Source organism: Ranitomeya variabilis, chromosome 7 (assembly GCF_051348905.1).
Source record: "Ranitomeya variabilis isolate aRanVar5 chromosome 7, aRanVar5.hap1, whole genome shotgun sequence".
Lineage (NCBI taxonomy): Eukaryota > Metazoa > Chordata > Amphibia > Anura > Dendrobatidae > Ranitomeya > Ranitomeya variabilis.
In genome coordinates this window covers 139,487,920-139,506,495 of record NC_135238.1, presented here as the reverse complement: position 1 = coordinate 139,506,495, position 18,576 = coordinate 139,487,920, and the positions used below count along the sequence as shown (strand labels likewise).

The 18,576-nt window shown below is 37.5% G+C and overlaps 1 protein-coding gene across 2 annotated transcripts in view; it reads left to right on the top strand.

Annotated features, from left to right (window-relative positions):
- NRP2 (neuropilin 2) overlaps positions 1 to 18,118 on the top strand; it is a 153,395-nt gene extending 135,277 nt beyond the window's left edge. The window contains exons 16-17 of one of the 2 annotated variants that reach the window (XM_077275760.1): positions 12,656 to 12,715; positions 12,823 to 18,118. In XM_077275760.1, the coding sequence (XP_077131875.1) occupies positions 12,656 to 12,715; positions 12,823 to 13,118 (356 nt within the window). In that variant the 3' untranslated portion in view covers positions 13,119 to 18,118. Of the gene's footprint in view, positions 1 to 4,959; positions 6,044 to 12,655; positions 12,716 to 12,822 lie in introns of those variants that run through there. The other variant, XM_077275761.1, reaches the window with a different exon arrangement.
- Positions 18,119 to 18,576: the final 458 nt, after the last annotated feature.

Sequence of the window (18,576 nt, the reverse complement as noted above, 5' to 3'; positions counted from 1 at the left end):
TCAGCGTTACCTCCCTGGAGGCAGGAGGAGGTACTGCAGTTATCTAACAATCACATTTCCTTTTTTCCCCACCTAATTTACTATCTGTTTTGCCCCATTTCTAACACTTTTTTTAAAAGCTTTTTGCCATTTTATTTTTTTTGTTCATCATTTTGCTTGTTGTTAGACAACAATTCAATTTTTGGGGGCCAAATTCATCGCTTGTCACTTTTTAAAAGTTGTACAGTTTTTGCACACATGTGCTTCACTACATCCTTGGCACACTTTTTTTTTTGTTATTTCTTTTTCATAGTCTGTTCTAAATTAATGTGTGACATTTTGTGCAACTTTGAACTAAAAAAAAGGCACAAAACAAGCAAAAGAGCATAAAATTCACCTGGGTAAAAAACAAGGACATGATACAGAAATATTCTCCCCAGAATCAAGAATTCAGCAAGATAACTTGGGATGAAATTGCAGGCATTTGATACAATGTACAAGACACAATAGGTACAGTATTAGGCTATGTTCACACATTATAATCACAAAAGACTCCCAAACAGGCTGATTAGAGCAAAAATGGGGAATCCAAAGAGTAAATTGGACTTAATTGTACAAATTTTTATTAACAAACAAATAGATACATTAAAATAGAAACAGAGTATCACCGCACATATGCAGGGTACTACTGGCGTCCAAAAGTAAGTCCCGTAAAACCACACAAATATTAACTAAAGTGTATATAAGAATTATGAGTGGTTTAAGCAGCACAGAATAAGCAAATTAATGCCAGCTGAACCACCCCCAAAATTTCAGCCCATCACTCTGTTAACCAGGTATGCGGAAATAACCTCCAGTGAGAGAGTGTATGGCAGGGCACAGCAAGCTATGAATGGCAAGTGCTCAAAGTGCATGCAGTGCATAAATAAAGTGTCAATAAGGTGTATGTGTTAAGCAGGTACTTACACTTAATAGTGCAGTGACAGGATCCCCCGGCCTGCCGCCCCTACGCGCGTTTCTCCGTAACGTCGTCAGGAGTCGACTGCACCAAAAAAACGAATGAAAACCTGCTTTTTAATCAAGTTTCTTACTGCAAGAGAGCAGGTTTTGCCTGTGGGAAAAATAACGCCAAAAGCACAATGTGTGAACATAGCCTTACTGCTCCATACAATCTGGTGTATCTGTAGACCCGTCATATGCTCCAGTGCAAGAGGCATAATCATTTGTCTTTTTTTCCTGAAGTAGTAATGGCACATTTATTGTAGGACTGATGAATATGTCTGAGAACAATGACTTCAGTCATGATTCCTCATACATACATTTTATCTTGACCCCTAAGGTTGGCATGTAGTTAGGAAAGTCTTGGATTCAGACAATTTAAAAGCCTTGCATTTCATGGGTTTTCATCTACGTGTTGAAAATCCTCTAATATTTGGTTCAGAGTTGAAAAGCTTCTTAGAATAGATGGATTTATGTAACAAATGGTGTCCTGTCCTCTGTTTTGTTTCTTGTCACACAAAATGAAATGTGAACCTTCCCCGTGACAGTCCTTGGATCTCTGTTATTCACATTGCCTGTAAGTGATTGTGCCTCGTTATCCAACTCATTATCTGTACCTAGTACACCCCTTTCAATAGCAGTTAGAGGTGACAGGAGGAACAGGGTGCTGTTTGTTCCCAGATTTTGATTCTACATTTGGGGACGTTCACAGAGGAAGTTTTACTGTGACACATTCATTGCTACACATAATGAACAATAGACTGCGAGGCCAGGAAATTGTCATAGCCATGAATCTGCTGCAGGAATGTTCACACACACATCCTCGGCACTTCATTATACCTAGATTCCTTCCTAGAATAGTAAAGTCTTGAAAATAGGCAAGCAGCACTGTTCTACTGCAGAGCAGCATCTCCCTGAGCATAACATCACATGAAAATCAGTCCAAATCCAGTGCTGTGGCTCCGGTTCTAAAGCCATGAAAATGTGAAAATGCACTAGGTCTTAAAGAGAACCTGATATGTGGCCCGGCTGCCCAATGCGTACACATGTGTATCCGGCCCTGGCTGTACATTCCCAGCCAGGTATGTTTTACTCTGAAACACTGCGGCATTTAAGAAAAAACATTTAATCTGAGAGCAGCATAATGTAGAGGCAGAAATCCTGATTCCAGTAGTGTGTCACTTACTGGGCTGCTAGCTGTAGATTTGATAAAATCACAGTTTTATCAACAGGAGATTATCAATAGAGGAATAGTAAACCTGCTGCCAGCTAGGCTAGTCCTCCATAGTCAGGAGCTCTGTGTAACCCTGGCTGCAACACTGATTGGCAGTGTTCTGTCTATGCACAGTGTACATAGAAAGCTGCCAATCAGTGGTGTGGGCGGAGTTATACAGAGCTCAGCATTCAGAGCACTGCTAGATCTGCAGCAGGAAAAACAGTGAAGGCATCAAAACTACAGCAAGCAGCCCAGTAAGTGACGCATCTCTGGAAATGCAGACTCTGTCCCTACACTGTGCTGCTCTCAGATTACATAGTAAAAACCTGCTGACAGATTATCATTAAGGAAGGTCTTATATTCTTCTTCTTTAAAAAAAAGATTGCACTTCTGTCTCATAATAACTGCAGTGGCATTTTTCCATAAAACACTGTGTAGGAAACCACTACCAAATTAATAAGTTTTGACTGAATATTAATGTGTTAAGGAACAGAAGTGCAAGAGCTAATTAGACATTAATGATTCAATGAGAAGCCACAATCAAGTCATAGCGGCATGTTGCCTGGACACTACACAGATTTTGTAGAATTTTCTTAGATTTCTTAGACTAACCAATTTTTCTTCAGAAAGAAACACATTCACATATTTGGAAATGATTTTCAGTGTCCAAAAAAAAAAATTTCTGCGGTTTAGGAATACACCCCTATATACAAAAAGTCCTAAACGGAGAATAACTAATCCGTCAACAGCAAATTGTTGACGACTCCCTTTTAGCAGTATTGTATCTTCCTAACCTGGACAGAGTATAAATTGTTAAGACATATATTGAATAAGGTAATGAAGCTATGTTTACATATTCACTGACTGTTAATCATAGTTAGTGTCTCAGTAAGTCTCAAATCTGGATAATAAATAATAATTAGGAAATCCGCTGTCTAAAGACTGTGGCTGCAGGATTTTTAGAGCTGCTGTAATTTTTCCTCAGCCCATTAATTTTGTAGCCACATTGTATATGATTAATATTCAGGAAGCTGTTGGTATTTTGAAGGAGGTGAAGGCAGGCTCCAATACTGAACATTGCACTTCTTATTCTGCAGCACACATCTTCTAAGCCTCTGACATATGAATAGTTACAGAGAGGTTGACTTACCCTTGAGAAGGAAAAAAAGTGCATTGCCTGTTCAAGTTAAGTTGACAAATTAAGAAAGAGAACAGTATTGCTGAGCAGGCAACATATAGACAAATCTACATGATAAGGGATTTGGCTGACCCTGTGTTATTGGAAACTGTATATTTTGTCAAGGTCCAGCTTACATTCTGTGGTATTTCATACACCTCCAAGAATTTAACTGGATGTCTTTTGCTCAACATAAATTTAGGTGCAGCCAAGGCCAGTCTAGTCCAGAGACAAGCAATTTCCGAAAAGTTAGAGAATTCGTACTTGCTTTAGTCAAGTAGATTTAAAGGCATCCTTTTCTTTTTACGTTTCTCATTACAAATCGTCTTGCACATCAAGTCAACATCTCCCGTCCCGGTTTATGCACTTCATAAAATTCTGGCAGACATTAATAGACCAAATATTTGTAGTCAATGTTTGTTTGAAATTGTTTTTTGAGATGTTCTGCTGCCTGAACTTGGCAGTCTTGGAACATATTAATGGCTCATGCTTATGAGGTGCTTAAGAGGAGTGGGGACATTTTTAGAGAGGTTTGTGTGGTCAATAATTTCAAGCAGCTCAACACATTACTAGATACATTCTTAAAGCTGTTGTCTGGTCTAAAATGAAAAGTTGTCAGTCACTTGTATTGAGTGAGACTCGTTCTGCATCTCGCATACCTGACCGCCATTCCAAAGGCAGAGATTGGAGAATCCTCACAGCACAGAGTGACTGCCGACTGGACAGCCCCTTTAAGCACATAACTTTTTGTTAGCTCTAAATAAAACTAAAAAATGGACTAACAGTACAAAATTGAGTCATACCATCATACCACCCATATCATGTGGATGGTAGTCAAACCCTTGGCCTATCTAAATCAGATATAGAGATTGTGATAGTATAGAAGAATATAGGTGTGTTGTTATGACTGATAACCATTCCCTTTTCTTCACCTTAAGAACTAATTCACCCAAACCTATAGCGGCTGTATGTTCTCACCCATATTTCATCTGAAAGTCCTAGCCCATGCCCTGTAACACACAGTAACAGCCTCTTGGGCATATACACGTCGGTTCTGGTTACAGAACCCAAAGTTGAGTTTAGACTCGTGGATGTAATATGAATAAAGAAAAGCTCTACAACACGCTATGGTTGTGTGAATTACTGCAAAATAAGTGCATGAACGGCCGCCATTGCAATTACGTTTTCTTACTCTGCTTTTCTAACTACATCTGTTTGGTTTATAGACTATTGTAGCTCAAATGACTCTCTAGAGAGAAATCCCTACACTTTGTATGAATTCTATTACATTCTACTTTTAGGACTGAGCATGTATAATTTTATAATTATTAAATATGTTATTATTGAAAATGCTCTCTTTAGTCATGGAAACTTTTCAATAATAGCTATCGTGGCAGTCAGGAATTTTAAAGTGTAGATTTCCTTTATTATAACATAGTTATACATGATAGATTTTTTATTCTGCTAGATTAGTGAGAGTGTATTGTATCAGTACAATTGAAAAAGCATTTAAAAGCATGTGTGATGTTTCTTGATCTTAGTCCTCCTACATCCTACCTAGCAACGCTCTTCTGTGTCTCTCCACCAGGGGGCACCCTTCTACCAGGGAGCGAGCCCACAGTGGATACGGTGTCAGTGCAGCCCATCCCAGTCTACTGGTATTACGTTATGGCAGCAGGAGGCGCTGTTCTGGTGCTGGTCTCCGTCGCACTAGCCTTGGTGCTCCACTACCACCGATTCCGCTATGCGGCCAAGAAGAGTGACCCAGCCATCACCTACAAAACCTCACACTACGCTAATGGGGCACCTCTGGCAGTGGAGCCTACCTTAACTATAAAACTAGAGCAAGATGATCCCGATCACAGTTCACGTTGCTGAGGGCGGTATGGACGCTGGATCTAGACTTAAAAGACTCAAGAACTGTTGGCTCAATTTGCACTTTTATTCTCCCTTTCCTTATAAACCCAACAATACTTTGTTCTGCATATTTTTGAACTCATAGACATCTCGACCCCTCTTGACTGTCTCTAAAATCTAATGCTGCATCTTGGACTACGTTTGAGATAAAGGGGCAATGCCTTTTAGAACCTGAATGCTCTTTATTTTATTTTCAAAGACAATTATTTTTCCAAGTTTTTATTATTTTCCCCCGGATGGAAAACAAACGTTGCCTGACAACATGGAGGAAAGTTTGTAAGAGTATACATACATGCATATCTATATTCTTGTGTGTATGGAGTAGAACGAGAAAAGTGGTGAAAGCCACTAATAGAAGAAATGTATTTCAGTGAGCCCACCAACACTAATGCCATTCAGGACTATCCACGGCAGAGGCCCAGATGTTAAACTTTTGGGGACAAATCTATAATGTTTGTGAAGATTATTGTACACTTACGATAATACATAATGTTATTTTGCTACTTCTTAATTCCCATTTGCCTATACTCCTCCTTACACGCTAACATTTCAGGAATTTTCTAAGCACAAGTTATTCTCTTAAACGATTGTGCCAATTTTCCAACTTGTGCTTAGGGAACAGATCTTGAAAACATGGTAGTCACATTAAGAAATACAATGTTACCGAAGGAGTAACATGAGAAATGTATCTGCCAATACTGTGGAGCTCACTGCAGTACATTGTTAGATAGCTTAGAGTACATATATGCAATTACAAAGAAAAGGAAAAATTATTTTTGTTTCTTGAGAACTGTTCTTTTTGTAAACTTTCAGAAATCCATTTTGCTTAAGCAACTATTTTTATGGCCTCACATCATACAAAATAACAGTCATTGGGCCTGTTTTCTAGACATGAGTTATGGACAAGTGGCAAGAAGAAAAGAGGGCTACAGCATAAAAATGAATGCAAAATAAAGCAATAGTATCCCATGAGAAAGGTGAAAAGTATGCCAACTGATTTACTACTTTGAGGAACACCACTATCTCTTCTCTGCACTGGTCTCTATACATTTCCCCAGGGATAATTCACCCACTCATTTTTGCTCTCATTGATCATAGTCAGAGAAGGTGCCCTGACGTGTGGCCATTGGGCATGTATTTCAATACTGAACCACTGGAATATCAAATTGCTTCCTTTATAATCTAATTGAGTCACATATTTCTTACCTCTGAGCCATCTTTTATTTGCCACTATTTGCCCAGGTTATGAATGAATTAATTTCTGCTTAATATGTTCAGCGCCTTTCTATAACACTACATTATATAATTATTACAGTCTTATCTAGTAATAGTCATTATGGTGACTATATAGTCAGTATTATTAGCACAGAGTAACAAAGTCCCTGTGACCATTGCTGTAAAGTGATATCTACAGTAAGGAGTGAAATGACAATAGATGTGTTGAGTTATCTGGACTTTCGAAGGCAATCAGCAGCCATTGCTCCATTTGTTTTCCTGCAGTGCAGATATACCAATGGAGCAAAAACTGCTCTTAACAACACAATGGGTTAAACTACTTACACACAAACATGTTATTCTCCTTCCCACCCTCCTGTCTTCTGTACAAGTTTTTAAAGATAACTGAGCAAAGATGAAAGCCAGTAGGAGAGAGATAAAAAGTGGCCATGCAGACCCCTGTGATGTCCACCAGATAACAGCAGGGCTGATAAAGAAACATATGCATTCATTTTATGTACTGGAATAGAGAAATAGTGGTTACCACAAGTTACATGAACCATTGCTATGTACCACCTTTTAATTAACCCATTTCTAATACGAATAGCAGATTTATATGTTCAAGTTCAGACCTAGAAATATTGCATATGGTATTTACATCTGCAGTACATTTGGCTCTTTCCACCTTTGGAATTGGTAATGTCGGGCTTTGGTAGTGTTTAATGGAATCACTAACAATAATGTCCAAGGTAATAAGAACACTTTACCATATATGCTTACAATTGGTTTATGGGACCTTCTTGAAGTAGTACAAAATTAGGAAACAGGATCTTAATTGCAGAAGCAGCCCAGTCTCGCCTTTTGTGCAGGTGCAGACGGCCATATTATCGGTCCGAGTGCATTCCGACAGCACATCAGATCGCACGCAGACTAGTGTTAGTCTATGGGGCCGTGCACGTGTCTGATTTTTTTTCCTCTGAGTTGATCCAAGGGAAAAAATCGCTGCATGTCCCAGTTTGAGCTGATGTTTGGATTACACTCGGCCATGCAAGTCAATAAGTGCGTGGGAAACATCGGACTGCACTTGGGTGACATCCGAGTACAGTCTGATTTCCGCTGACTCACGGAATGGAGAAGATAAAAAAAAATGTTGTTCCTCATCTTCTCCTCACAGTGAGCTCCGATTCTCTCATCCGAGAAAATCAGATCACACGATGCTGACACTCTGATTATACTCTGATCATTGTGTCATTCTATAATTGCCTCGATTCTCTCAGATGGCAGAATCTACAGCCACCTGCACGCGCCCGTATGCTAAGGCTGGTATTGCACATCAGCCCCATCAAAGTCACTGCGATTTCTGGTCTAAAAAATAATAGTACAATAATAAAGCAAACTCTATGTTCTAATCTTGTATTATGCCATCTACGTAGATACTACCAAAAATAACAAAAATATTCCATTAGGCTACCAGGGCCTTGTTATAGCTAATTTCAGCCATTTATGCAGCATTTTTTTTTACCATATTTAAAAAATAAACCAAAAATTGAAATCTTAGTGCTACAACTCTTTAGTTTGGGTCATACATTTCAGGAGAAAATTCTCATCACCTGACCTTTATTTCTGGTCCTGATGAAGACACATCTCTCACCAATGAGACACATGCTCTTTTGTCATGTGTTTTTATTTATTTTTTGTAATGTACATAACAATTGTGGCTCACACATTTTGCAGTTTCAGTGTTAGTGGAGCTTAAGAACAATAAGTTTGACTTATTTTTTTAGGTAGCAAATGGGTGGCCTTATATGCTAAAGTGACATAGAAATGTATATTTTTTTTTGTATCCATGCTGTTCTTTGGGTGTTTGAATGTATTTCTCACAGAAATGCTAGTATACAGTTCACTGCTGTGTATAATGATTTTGAGCCTTTTTGTATTAGATTGGTTTTGTCCATTTGGCATTACTGCTAATTATTTTTCTGTGATGTAATGCGCACATAATTATGTGCCTCGAAGTTGAAATATTTTGTACATTGTAAAGTACCTGTATACCATAAGGCAAAACAGGAAGCGTAGAGCGATAAAACCCAGATAAAATTCAGCCAGCTTTTAATTTCCATGTTTCTTCTACTTCACATGTAACAAAATCATTTATTAATTTTAAGGCAACCTAATGTTCACTGTTTCTTGTCGTTTTGTGCTATATCATTTTTCTCAGTAGACTTCCAAATTCTGTTAGTCCCTGTTGTCCAACTGGTGCCGCATAGATGAGCCGAGGTTCTCAATGGCCTTGACTTTGTATGCCTTCTTGCTTGACATAGTCTACAAACTTTGTAGGTCTCATCACTGGAACACTTGGACAGCATAACAGGGTATGGAAGACGGGTGTTAAGTCTATGTGTGGTGATTATTACCAATATTCTTCAGGGATCTATGTTGCTAGAATTAATTCTCACGATCCACTTAGTCTGTTATCACGCCAACTTGCTGCACAATGCATTATAAACCCATTTAGCATGAAAGTGGTTCTTACAAAATGGCTTCCTTCCGGAGCTATGTTTTTTGTACAGAGATTTTTTTTTTCATAGAGCCTAATTACAGGAGGAAATTTATTGTGACTGTTTTAAAAAAAAAAAAAACATCAGTCCTAAGAGTGTAAGTGAAATTCTGCTGCTAGCCTTCTTATGTCTGTTTAATCTAACAGCAGAATCTAAGGCTTACCATCTGTTGCCACCTAATTAGAACAAAGTTCCTTGATTGTAAATAGCATTTACTGTTTGGCTCGATTGAAAACTATATTTATACCTATGTATAAATGTGTATATATACATATGCACATACGCAGTCTCAAATATACAATAAATACATGTACACCCATACAAAGAAGTAACGAGCTGCACAAAGAAAAAGAACTAAACAAAAGGAACAAATAAAACAAGGCACCTTTTGGCTCTCAGTTTCCTATTTTTTGGTAAACTGTTCATCATTAATGTGTTTTTCTTCTACATCTTTTCTGCCTTTTTAGATGCTTGTGTTATTGTTGTTGTCGGTTCTAAAATTGGAAAGAAGTTGATAAAAAGACAAATATCATGAAATGTGTGTTCTCTTTCCCAGCAATGTACAGTCTTCTTCGTTACAATGTTTGTCATCTTGCTGTCTGGTTCAGAAGCGGTTGCTTTAAAACGTTTAACAAACACAATTATCGAGGTCTACAATCCAAAACTAATTGGGCACAGTAGTCAGTCAAACACAGTTTCTTTGTAGAAAAGGCATAAACTGTTATAAGAAAAAAATAGCTTCAAAATATGCCTTGTGTCAAGGGGGAGATGTTATGGTATTTTATTGAAGGGATAATCACATTAAAGAGAAGTTGAATGCAGAATGCCACTCTTCCGGTTGCCTATCCAAAAATACCACCTTTTTGGTTGGTTGGTTGCCCAACACTTACAGATGGTTGCCCTACATTCAAGTCTCATAAGAGAAGCAACAACTATTTGAACTAATACTCTATAATAGGCAAGTAATAATAATAATGGACCTTTATAATCATATTGGTTTATTGGTCAAGTGCTCAGCTCTTCAACGTCCTGGTCTAGAGGTTATGGCGTTTCTCAGCCATGATTCTGCCCATATTTTAGATACTCCAGAGAAATCTTTCATTTAATGTGATTATCTAAGTGCTCTGACTAAAGGCACAGCCCTTTAATATAAAATCACGCCATAAATGTTATCCATGTTTCTAAATGTTAATTATTTACAATTGGGCATGGAGAATGCTGTTCCTTACCTATATGCTGTAAATTGTTATTTTCTATGAAAAGCCTGGTAAAAATCACTATTGGAAAAAATATGATATCCAATAATTTTCTCCCTCCTCCCTTATAATTGCGCATTTCTTGCTTTGTCCTCTGCCTGAGAATGAAAGAAAAAAAATATGGAAATTTGAAACTTATTTGATCATGTGTTGTGTGGAATGTAATTAAAGGATAATATTTTTGTACAAACATCTGTTTCTCTTTACTTACCACTGGAAATGGTTCGGATAAATGATGCTGGCTCTCAAGCACTTAAACAAATTCACAGCTTTTTTTGTTCCCCATCATCTTCTCTGTCTTATGGTATCAGCATTTTGCTTACTGTCTTGAAGTTTCAATCAGCCTGTCACCTGAGACGCCAATGATGGTAGTTCCGGGATTTTACTAAAGTTGCTAAGTGCTAAATTGCCCGAATGTGATTATAATGAAGATTGTCCTCTCTCTGGGGTAATCAACAAAATGGGACATCATTTTTCCCTTTCCCTAAAGGACAGAAGTAAGCAACACAATCATGCTGGTGTGCATCAGCAGCTTAGTAGAAATTTATTGTGATGATCTCACCAGACTTAGTTTCTCAGCTGATGCAATGTTCAGCCAGTATTTTTGGAAATGCAGCATGTATGGTGAAAGAGGAGTAGAAGGTGATATGGGAAAGTATGGGATATAGCTGCACCTTGTGTGGCCTATAACCCCCGATTCAGCACATTATCTTTTATGCGATTAGGCAATCTGGTATAACAAGATGAGTCGGTATGCAAACGGATTATAGGATTAAAACCCTTCCTTGGCTTGCCAATATTATATGAGCATGACTGATTTTCTAATACATTGGTCTGTTAGTTAATTAGTCATTTTTAGGCAACAGAAATCTTTGGTGCAATACTGCAAATTGTGTCTATACTAGTTCAGTTTGTGATGGAGGCTTTATTCTTATATTCACATAAATGTATTCGCAAGAACAAAAAAATAAATCTGAAATAAGGTACAAATGTGCATATATACACTGAAAGATATAGTATTCTCGGAAATGTAAATTATCTGGTTTAGCGGGATTGATGTGGGTACCAACTACCATGTACAGACTGATCTGGTATGATGTGAGCAGTCCATGGCATGGGTAATTTTAGCTCCTCTGAGCTAATGTTTCCTGGTGGCAATTTACAAATTCATTATTGGCAGTGCTAAAAATGACTTGGCTTATTTTCTAAACAGGTAACCATAGACTTAGAATCAATCTTGAACTAGAGACTGTGCGTTAATTTTACTCTCTTTCTGGTATACTAAAACATGTAGATATTATTTGCAAAAGGATAAGAAAAATATGTTTTGATTTGTTCTTTTCTGCACTCTAGCATTGTTAATTAAAAAAAACTGTGATCCGACATTACATCTCACGTAGAAAATCTTAAAGGGAATCTGTCACCCCAAAAATCGAATATGAGCTAAGGCCACCGCCATCAAGGGGCTTATCTACAGCATTCTGTAATGCTGTAGATAAGCCCCCGATGTAACCTGAAAGGTAAGAAAAACAAGTTAGATTATACTCACCCAGGGGCGGTCCTGCTGTGGTCCGGTCCGATGGGCGTCGCGGTCCGGGGCCTCCCATCTTCATAGGATGACGTCCTCTTCTTGTCTTCCTGCTGTGGCTACGGCGCAGGCATATTTCTCTGCCCTGTTGAGGGCGGAGCAAAGTACTGCAGTGCGCAGGCGCTGGGCCTCTCTGACCTTTCCCGGTGCCTGCGCACTGTAGTACTTTGCTCTGCTCTCAACAGGGCAGAGAAATATGCCTGCGCCGTAGCCACAGCAGGAAGACAAGAAGAGGACATCATCGTATGAAGATAGGAGGTGCCAGACCGTGACGCCCGCCGGACCAGACCGCAGCGGGACCGCCCCTGGGTGAGTATAATATAACCTGTCTTTCTTACCTTTCAGGTTACATTGGAGGCTTATCTACAGCATTACAGAATGCCAGTCAACCAGTCAGATCATTCATTTTTTTTCCTAACCTATCTACAAATTTCTGAACCTGGATCTTTGTCCTTGAGCAGGAAAAAATAATACATATTTTTTTAATACTACTATTATCAATAGTTAAACTGTCAGTTTGGATTGTTATAGCCATTACAAAATAATAACACATACCTTGGACACATCAATAACATTTCCAAAATGTAGAGAAAACTAAAACATTCAAACTGTTTGGTAGTTGAAACTATAAATTATAATGTCCGTTATATAATTTATAGAATGTATGATTTTTGTTTCAGAATTTTCTCTAAAAGATTTTAATTTGTTTACTTGTCATGTAAAAAATATTTCATTTTGTGCTTTTTTTAGTGGATGTTCCAGTCATAAGACATCATGACCCACAGGGACGTAGCTATGGAGGAAAAATAAGTAAGAGACCCTGTTATTCTCTCTGTTCTTCTGTCTTTCCTGTTTTATTTTGAATATTATAATATACATTGTTGTTTAATTCCTAATAAATGTTTACTGTATTGTAGGTGACTATGAATCCCATACAACGTTCCCCACAAATAATGTGGTAACTCCAAGGTCTGATAAAGAGGAAAGTTGGCTTTATACTTTGGATCCAATTTTGGTTACCATTATTGCGATGAGTTCTCTTGGAGTCCTTCTTGGGGCTATTTGTGCTGGTTTACTACTCTACTGCACGTGTTCCTACACCGGCCTTTCCTCTCGTAGCTCTACAACATTGGAGAACTACAATTTTGAGCTTTATGATGGGATAAAACATAAGGTGAAAATGAATCCACAGAAATGTTGTTCTGAGGCATGACGGAATGCTCCAGCTATGTGATTGTGAACACTTGGAAATGCCCCTTCTCCTAGCCATCAGATGTGGTGGCCATAAAATAGCTGTTTCAGCTGCTTTTCTTCATTAGGACACTGAAACTGTGTTTCTACAAAAACAAATTGAAGGAAATAGTTTAAGAAGAATGAACAATTCTCATGCTCAATCAATGCCTCCCAAAACTACAATGCCTCCGAATGTTGCAGACCTGATGTATAACTTTTCAGACTGTCTACATATGACATGTCTCTCCATGGAGGAGTGATGTGAATTAAAATCTCGTATCAGTGCTGTTTGTGTTGCCACTTGGACCTTTGGGAAACAGCACTTTTAGCAGATCGAGATCAACTTCTCCCAGCCCGAAGTGAAGAGTTGCACGACAGCATCTAGATATGAGTAGAAGAGCCTTAAGATTACTTGTGATTCAGAGCCATTTTCTACAGTCAGGTCTCTAATGGAAATGTGACCATCTTCTTCAGGCGGTCTATTACATTTTTTTTTTTTTTCAAAATGCCTAAATCTAAGGACACATTTTTAAAGGGTTTTATATTCAGAGCTGGCTTTGATTGTACCTTTTATGTATTGTATGTTTGGGTGGGTGGGGATGATTACAATTCATGTATTGTTTTCTGGTGAAGCTTTTTAAAGTTACATTTGACCCCTAAACTGCTATCAGTGTGCCGCAGAAAGATTTATTAAAGTGTACCCTTCTTCGAAAAATATTAGAGACAGCCATTCTATAGTATTCTAAACTTCATAAATCTTGGCTTCTTGGTACCACTAAATTTCTATTCCTTTGAGTAATGGTTTAACTTCAAAATGGCTGCCTTTTCTATACGACTAGAGAGAAGCACTTTAGTAACCTATCTAGTCAATTACTTTTCAGGTGGATTAAAGAAAGAGAACAATAGATAGGACATTTTGAGAAGATAATTTTCACCAATGATCAGAATGTTCAGTGCCCACTTTTAAATGCCTGTTATTTTGGTTCCCTTTCTGCGATTGTACTAGTGCAACATATTTATTGAGCGAGAGAAAATAATGGCATATTCATTAATCTTCGATATCATTACAATGAGAAAGTGAACAGGCAAGTCATTCTACTGGCATAATTCAAACAGCAGTAGAAAATATTAACCTTGGGTTCATACATTTATGTCATGCACTTATTATTTAATATTTTCTTCATAGCGACTTCCATAGGAGACACATCCTCTCCTTTAGTAGATACTGTTCTTAATGGTAGAAATAAGAGCAGTATTTATAGCTCTCAAATCCAAGCAATGTGGAATCTTTTCTATATACATATATTGTCCATCTGTCCACTTTCCAAAGTCTGCTTGTCCAGTGCATGCACCCAAGTATGAACAGCCTTAAAATATGCATAACCAACTGGGTGGCAAAGCAATCTAGGAGTAAACAAAAAGCCACTTCTTAGCTGTGCCTGCCTTAACTATATGTAGCATAACTCATCTGCCTTTTCTTTACATGTAGTGGTCATGTAGCATTAGTTCATATCAAGATAAATGGCATGCCTCTGGTCTACCCAACGAACATGGCACGTTCACACAGTTCTGATTTGGAGTGCATAAATCCAATATTAAATCCAAAAAACTAAGAGAAATGTAAGAGTTACCTTCTCTTCTTTCTTGAGGATCTCATATCAGTTTTGGATCTGCTTCTTTGTGAGCGTTGGTTACTTTGTGTCACTAAGAATTTGATACAACAAAGCAAAGAAAACCCAACAAAGCCCACACATCGATAACGAATCGTCAGATTAGATGAATATATTTAGATTACGTTTTCATAGTTGCTCTCTCTCACATTAAGTAGCACTTAGTAGCAATTCAAGGGGCAGTACCTGGCATTTTTGGTACTTTGGTGCCTATTTGTTGACTTTTGTTTAATGGTTATATTTATGGATTGTAATGCCCAGTTCATTGTACTGTGTATGATTGTTTTTTTGGTAAAATAGAAGAATCTAGTGTCTTATACCTACGAGAAGCTGTTTTCTTGTTGTATTTTTGATTAGGAAATAGGGGCTGTTTACATATCAGGAGCAGCGTCATTCATCACTTTTCCTTTTAACATAGTCCTGTTTCCTACTTAAGTGCCTTGGATATTCAGAAGATGGAACTTATTATTTATTGCCATGATTTCCTGAGGGCCCTTTCAAATGTGAATGTGATCTACATGTTTAGAACTTGGTTTGGAATAAAACTGTTGTAGTAAGTGTGTAGTTCCTGTTGCCAAAGTATGAATAGATATAGCCATTGGATGATTATTCGTACAGGATCTGGGGTCATGGAGAAGGTTCATTTACTCACATTAATGGTGCATACTCTTTATCAATACAGATTAGTCAACTGCTGAACTGCCTTCTGAAATGACAAGAATTAATCCCATTAAACCGTTCTTATACTTAGTACTACAGTGGAAGGAAAAGTGAATGTTTTGTTGCAGTTGCCAACTGTTTAGTGCCTCTTTAGGGTTAAAGTTTATACCTAATGCATAGGATGCAGCAGGGCAGAATTTTATTATTGTAGTGGAAAGTGCAACTTTTTTTGATGTCTAAGGAATAGTTTGCAAAATGTTCTTTAGTTTGTTTGGTTTTGTGTACAAATGTGACCTCTAAACCACCACGGCAAGTAACTATGCCCTGATGATCAGTTATAGTACACTGCTATCTGAGAATGTATCCAGACCTCGAGGTAGCCCTTCGAGACCGGGCTACCATCCCTGAATGTATCCTATATAGTTAGGGCAGAAGGTTGTTCCTCGTGTATGAAGACATAATTACCTTTGAAACATAAAGTGGCAGAATTTCCCTGCTGTAACTACACTTAGGAAAATGGTAATCTACTTTTTTTAATTATTATTGAGGACATACGCATCAATTTCTAATACCTCAAAATTTCGACTACAAACACTCATGTTACAAGTCAACATGTTTGGAGCCCTTTTTTAGCTGAAGAGCCTTAAACTGCTTCATGGAAAGGTAACTGTAGAATGACATTGTATCAAATGTATATTTTGCCCTTTGTCTTCTATTTTTAATTTCTGCGAGAGTTCAGCAGGAACCCGTACTTCGTTGTAGAGACTTTTAAGCCTTTTTAGTAAGGTCCATAATAAGAAATACAAAATGCCTATAATATTAATCAGTCTAATAGTCAATCATTGTTATGGTTACTTTTCCAAGTACAAATAAGGAACTGGTCTATCTGTATTTTATTGGTGTGTACATATAGAAGTGTATAAGGAATGGATTAGGATCTAAAGCAGAAAAAAACCAAAACTGTTAGCAATGTTCAGTTTACCATCCAATGCATACATTGTTAATTATCAATTACATTAAAAACATTCTGGATTAAAAATGTAACAATTAGTAAATGTACAGATTCAGACAATATGTAATATGTAAGCAAATTCTTCATTCCTTGTCAGTTATGAGATTGACTCAAGTATTTCTCCATGGAACTAACTAGATTCTACTCATTTAGTGAATCAAACGACCATCATCTCAATTGGCGTTAGATGTATAATATCTGATTCAACTGTATTCTATATGGGTTTCCTGCATTGCCATCATATGAATTGGCTAGAAAAGTAGATTATTCTAAAAAATGAATCAGATTAACACATCATGCGATCATACAAGCCCTGAATCTTTACAGAGAGTGGAACTTCCAAAAGTGTTAAGATGACACTTTTATTATGGTTTTATGTCTGGTGCAAGATTGTGAACACCAAAGATAAGCCTTCTGTCATGTAGCACCCCCTATAGTTTCTGCACTAGTCAATACATATTTGGAATCTTACTTCCCTAAGAAAATAGTGAGCCACATTGCCCAATCAGGATATAATCAGATCCCTTTAGTTTTGCAAAACATGAACTTTGACATCAGCAAAGACTCTTCAGACAACTCCCGGGAATATAAACAGTCTTACGGATACGAATGTGCCCAGGGTAAATAATTGATCAACAGCTAGAACTTTATATAGGACAGTCAGAATGTTTTTGTAGAATCGAAGGGTCTGCTCTTACATCCATAATTTAAATTGTATTTGTTTATTTAATGTGTAATGTTACAGCAGCAATGTATTATACTCAGCAAATTTCATATTTTCTTTTCAGAAAAATCAGTCACTTTGCCACTCTCCATCAATGTTTGGCTTTGGAAAGAATTAGTCACCAGATTTTTGCCACATAATCTGAGAGCAGCATGATGTAAGAGCAGAGACCCTGATTCCAGTGATATGTCACTTGCTGGGCTGCTTATTGTAGTTTATATAACATCTCTTATTAGCAGGAGGTTATGACTAGAGGACTAGTAAACCTGCTGCCAGGTAGTCCAACCACACCCCCACCACTGACTGGCAGATTGGTATGCAAAAAGCTGCCAATCAGTGGTGTGGGTGGGGTTACACAGAGCCCAGCAATCAGAAAACTGGTAGCTGTGTAGTAGATAAAAACATTTGTAATCAAAACTGCAGCAAGGAGTCCAGTAAGTGACACATCTCTGGAATCATCAGGCTGCTCTCAGATGGGGTATCAAAATCATGCTGATACATCCTCCAGAAGTGATTATAATTTATACAATGTTTCTATGAACATAGTCAGACCTAGACATTTTATAATGTGTAAATAATTTATAGCAGTACTTACTGTACCTCCCTCTCTATTTATGATGTCCTTCAATCTTTTAAATCTTTATGTACATTTGAAATTTGCATTGAGTATTTTGTCACCTGCTGCATTTTTAATCCTTTCACAGAGGAGCTTGGAATGGCTTGGTAATTGCATGCTCCTTTGGTAGCATAGGGGTTAAATGACATCATTCCATTTGCTGGCTGAGCCAGAATGAATGGACTTAAGAGCTTTACTGTGATTCTTTATGTAAAGAATTAAAGATACAATGTAAACTGTGTTATGTAATTTGTATAAACATTTTTTAAAATAACTATTTAATAAAATAAGAAGCCAGAATTTTCAATTGTCAACTTTAATTTACGTCTACCATATTATTCTTTGAGAACCGTCAGTTCTACAATAGCTGAGCTTCACCAGTAGGAATTGGTACCCATTCTTCAACTTTACGGTGTATCCCAAGCAATATTGGTGTGGTGAGCGTCTTTATTTTTTTTCCCTACAAACTCATATTATTCTTTGTCTTTGTATTTCATGTGATCAGGAAGTTGTCAATGACTACATTCTGAAAGCAAACCCCGATTTTGCAAAATATACTGTCAATTCCATAGAATCTACAAATTTACATCTAACGGGGCCATGCTGTAATAAATTACACAGGTCAACAAAAAAAAAATTTTTTTCTGGTGTCCAAAATATTTTAATGAATTTGGGGTATTTTTGGGGTGCTGATTCTGAATATGCTATCAGTTTTGCCAGATTGGCTCAAGTTTTTGAGATTTTTGGTATCTTATT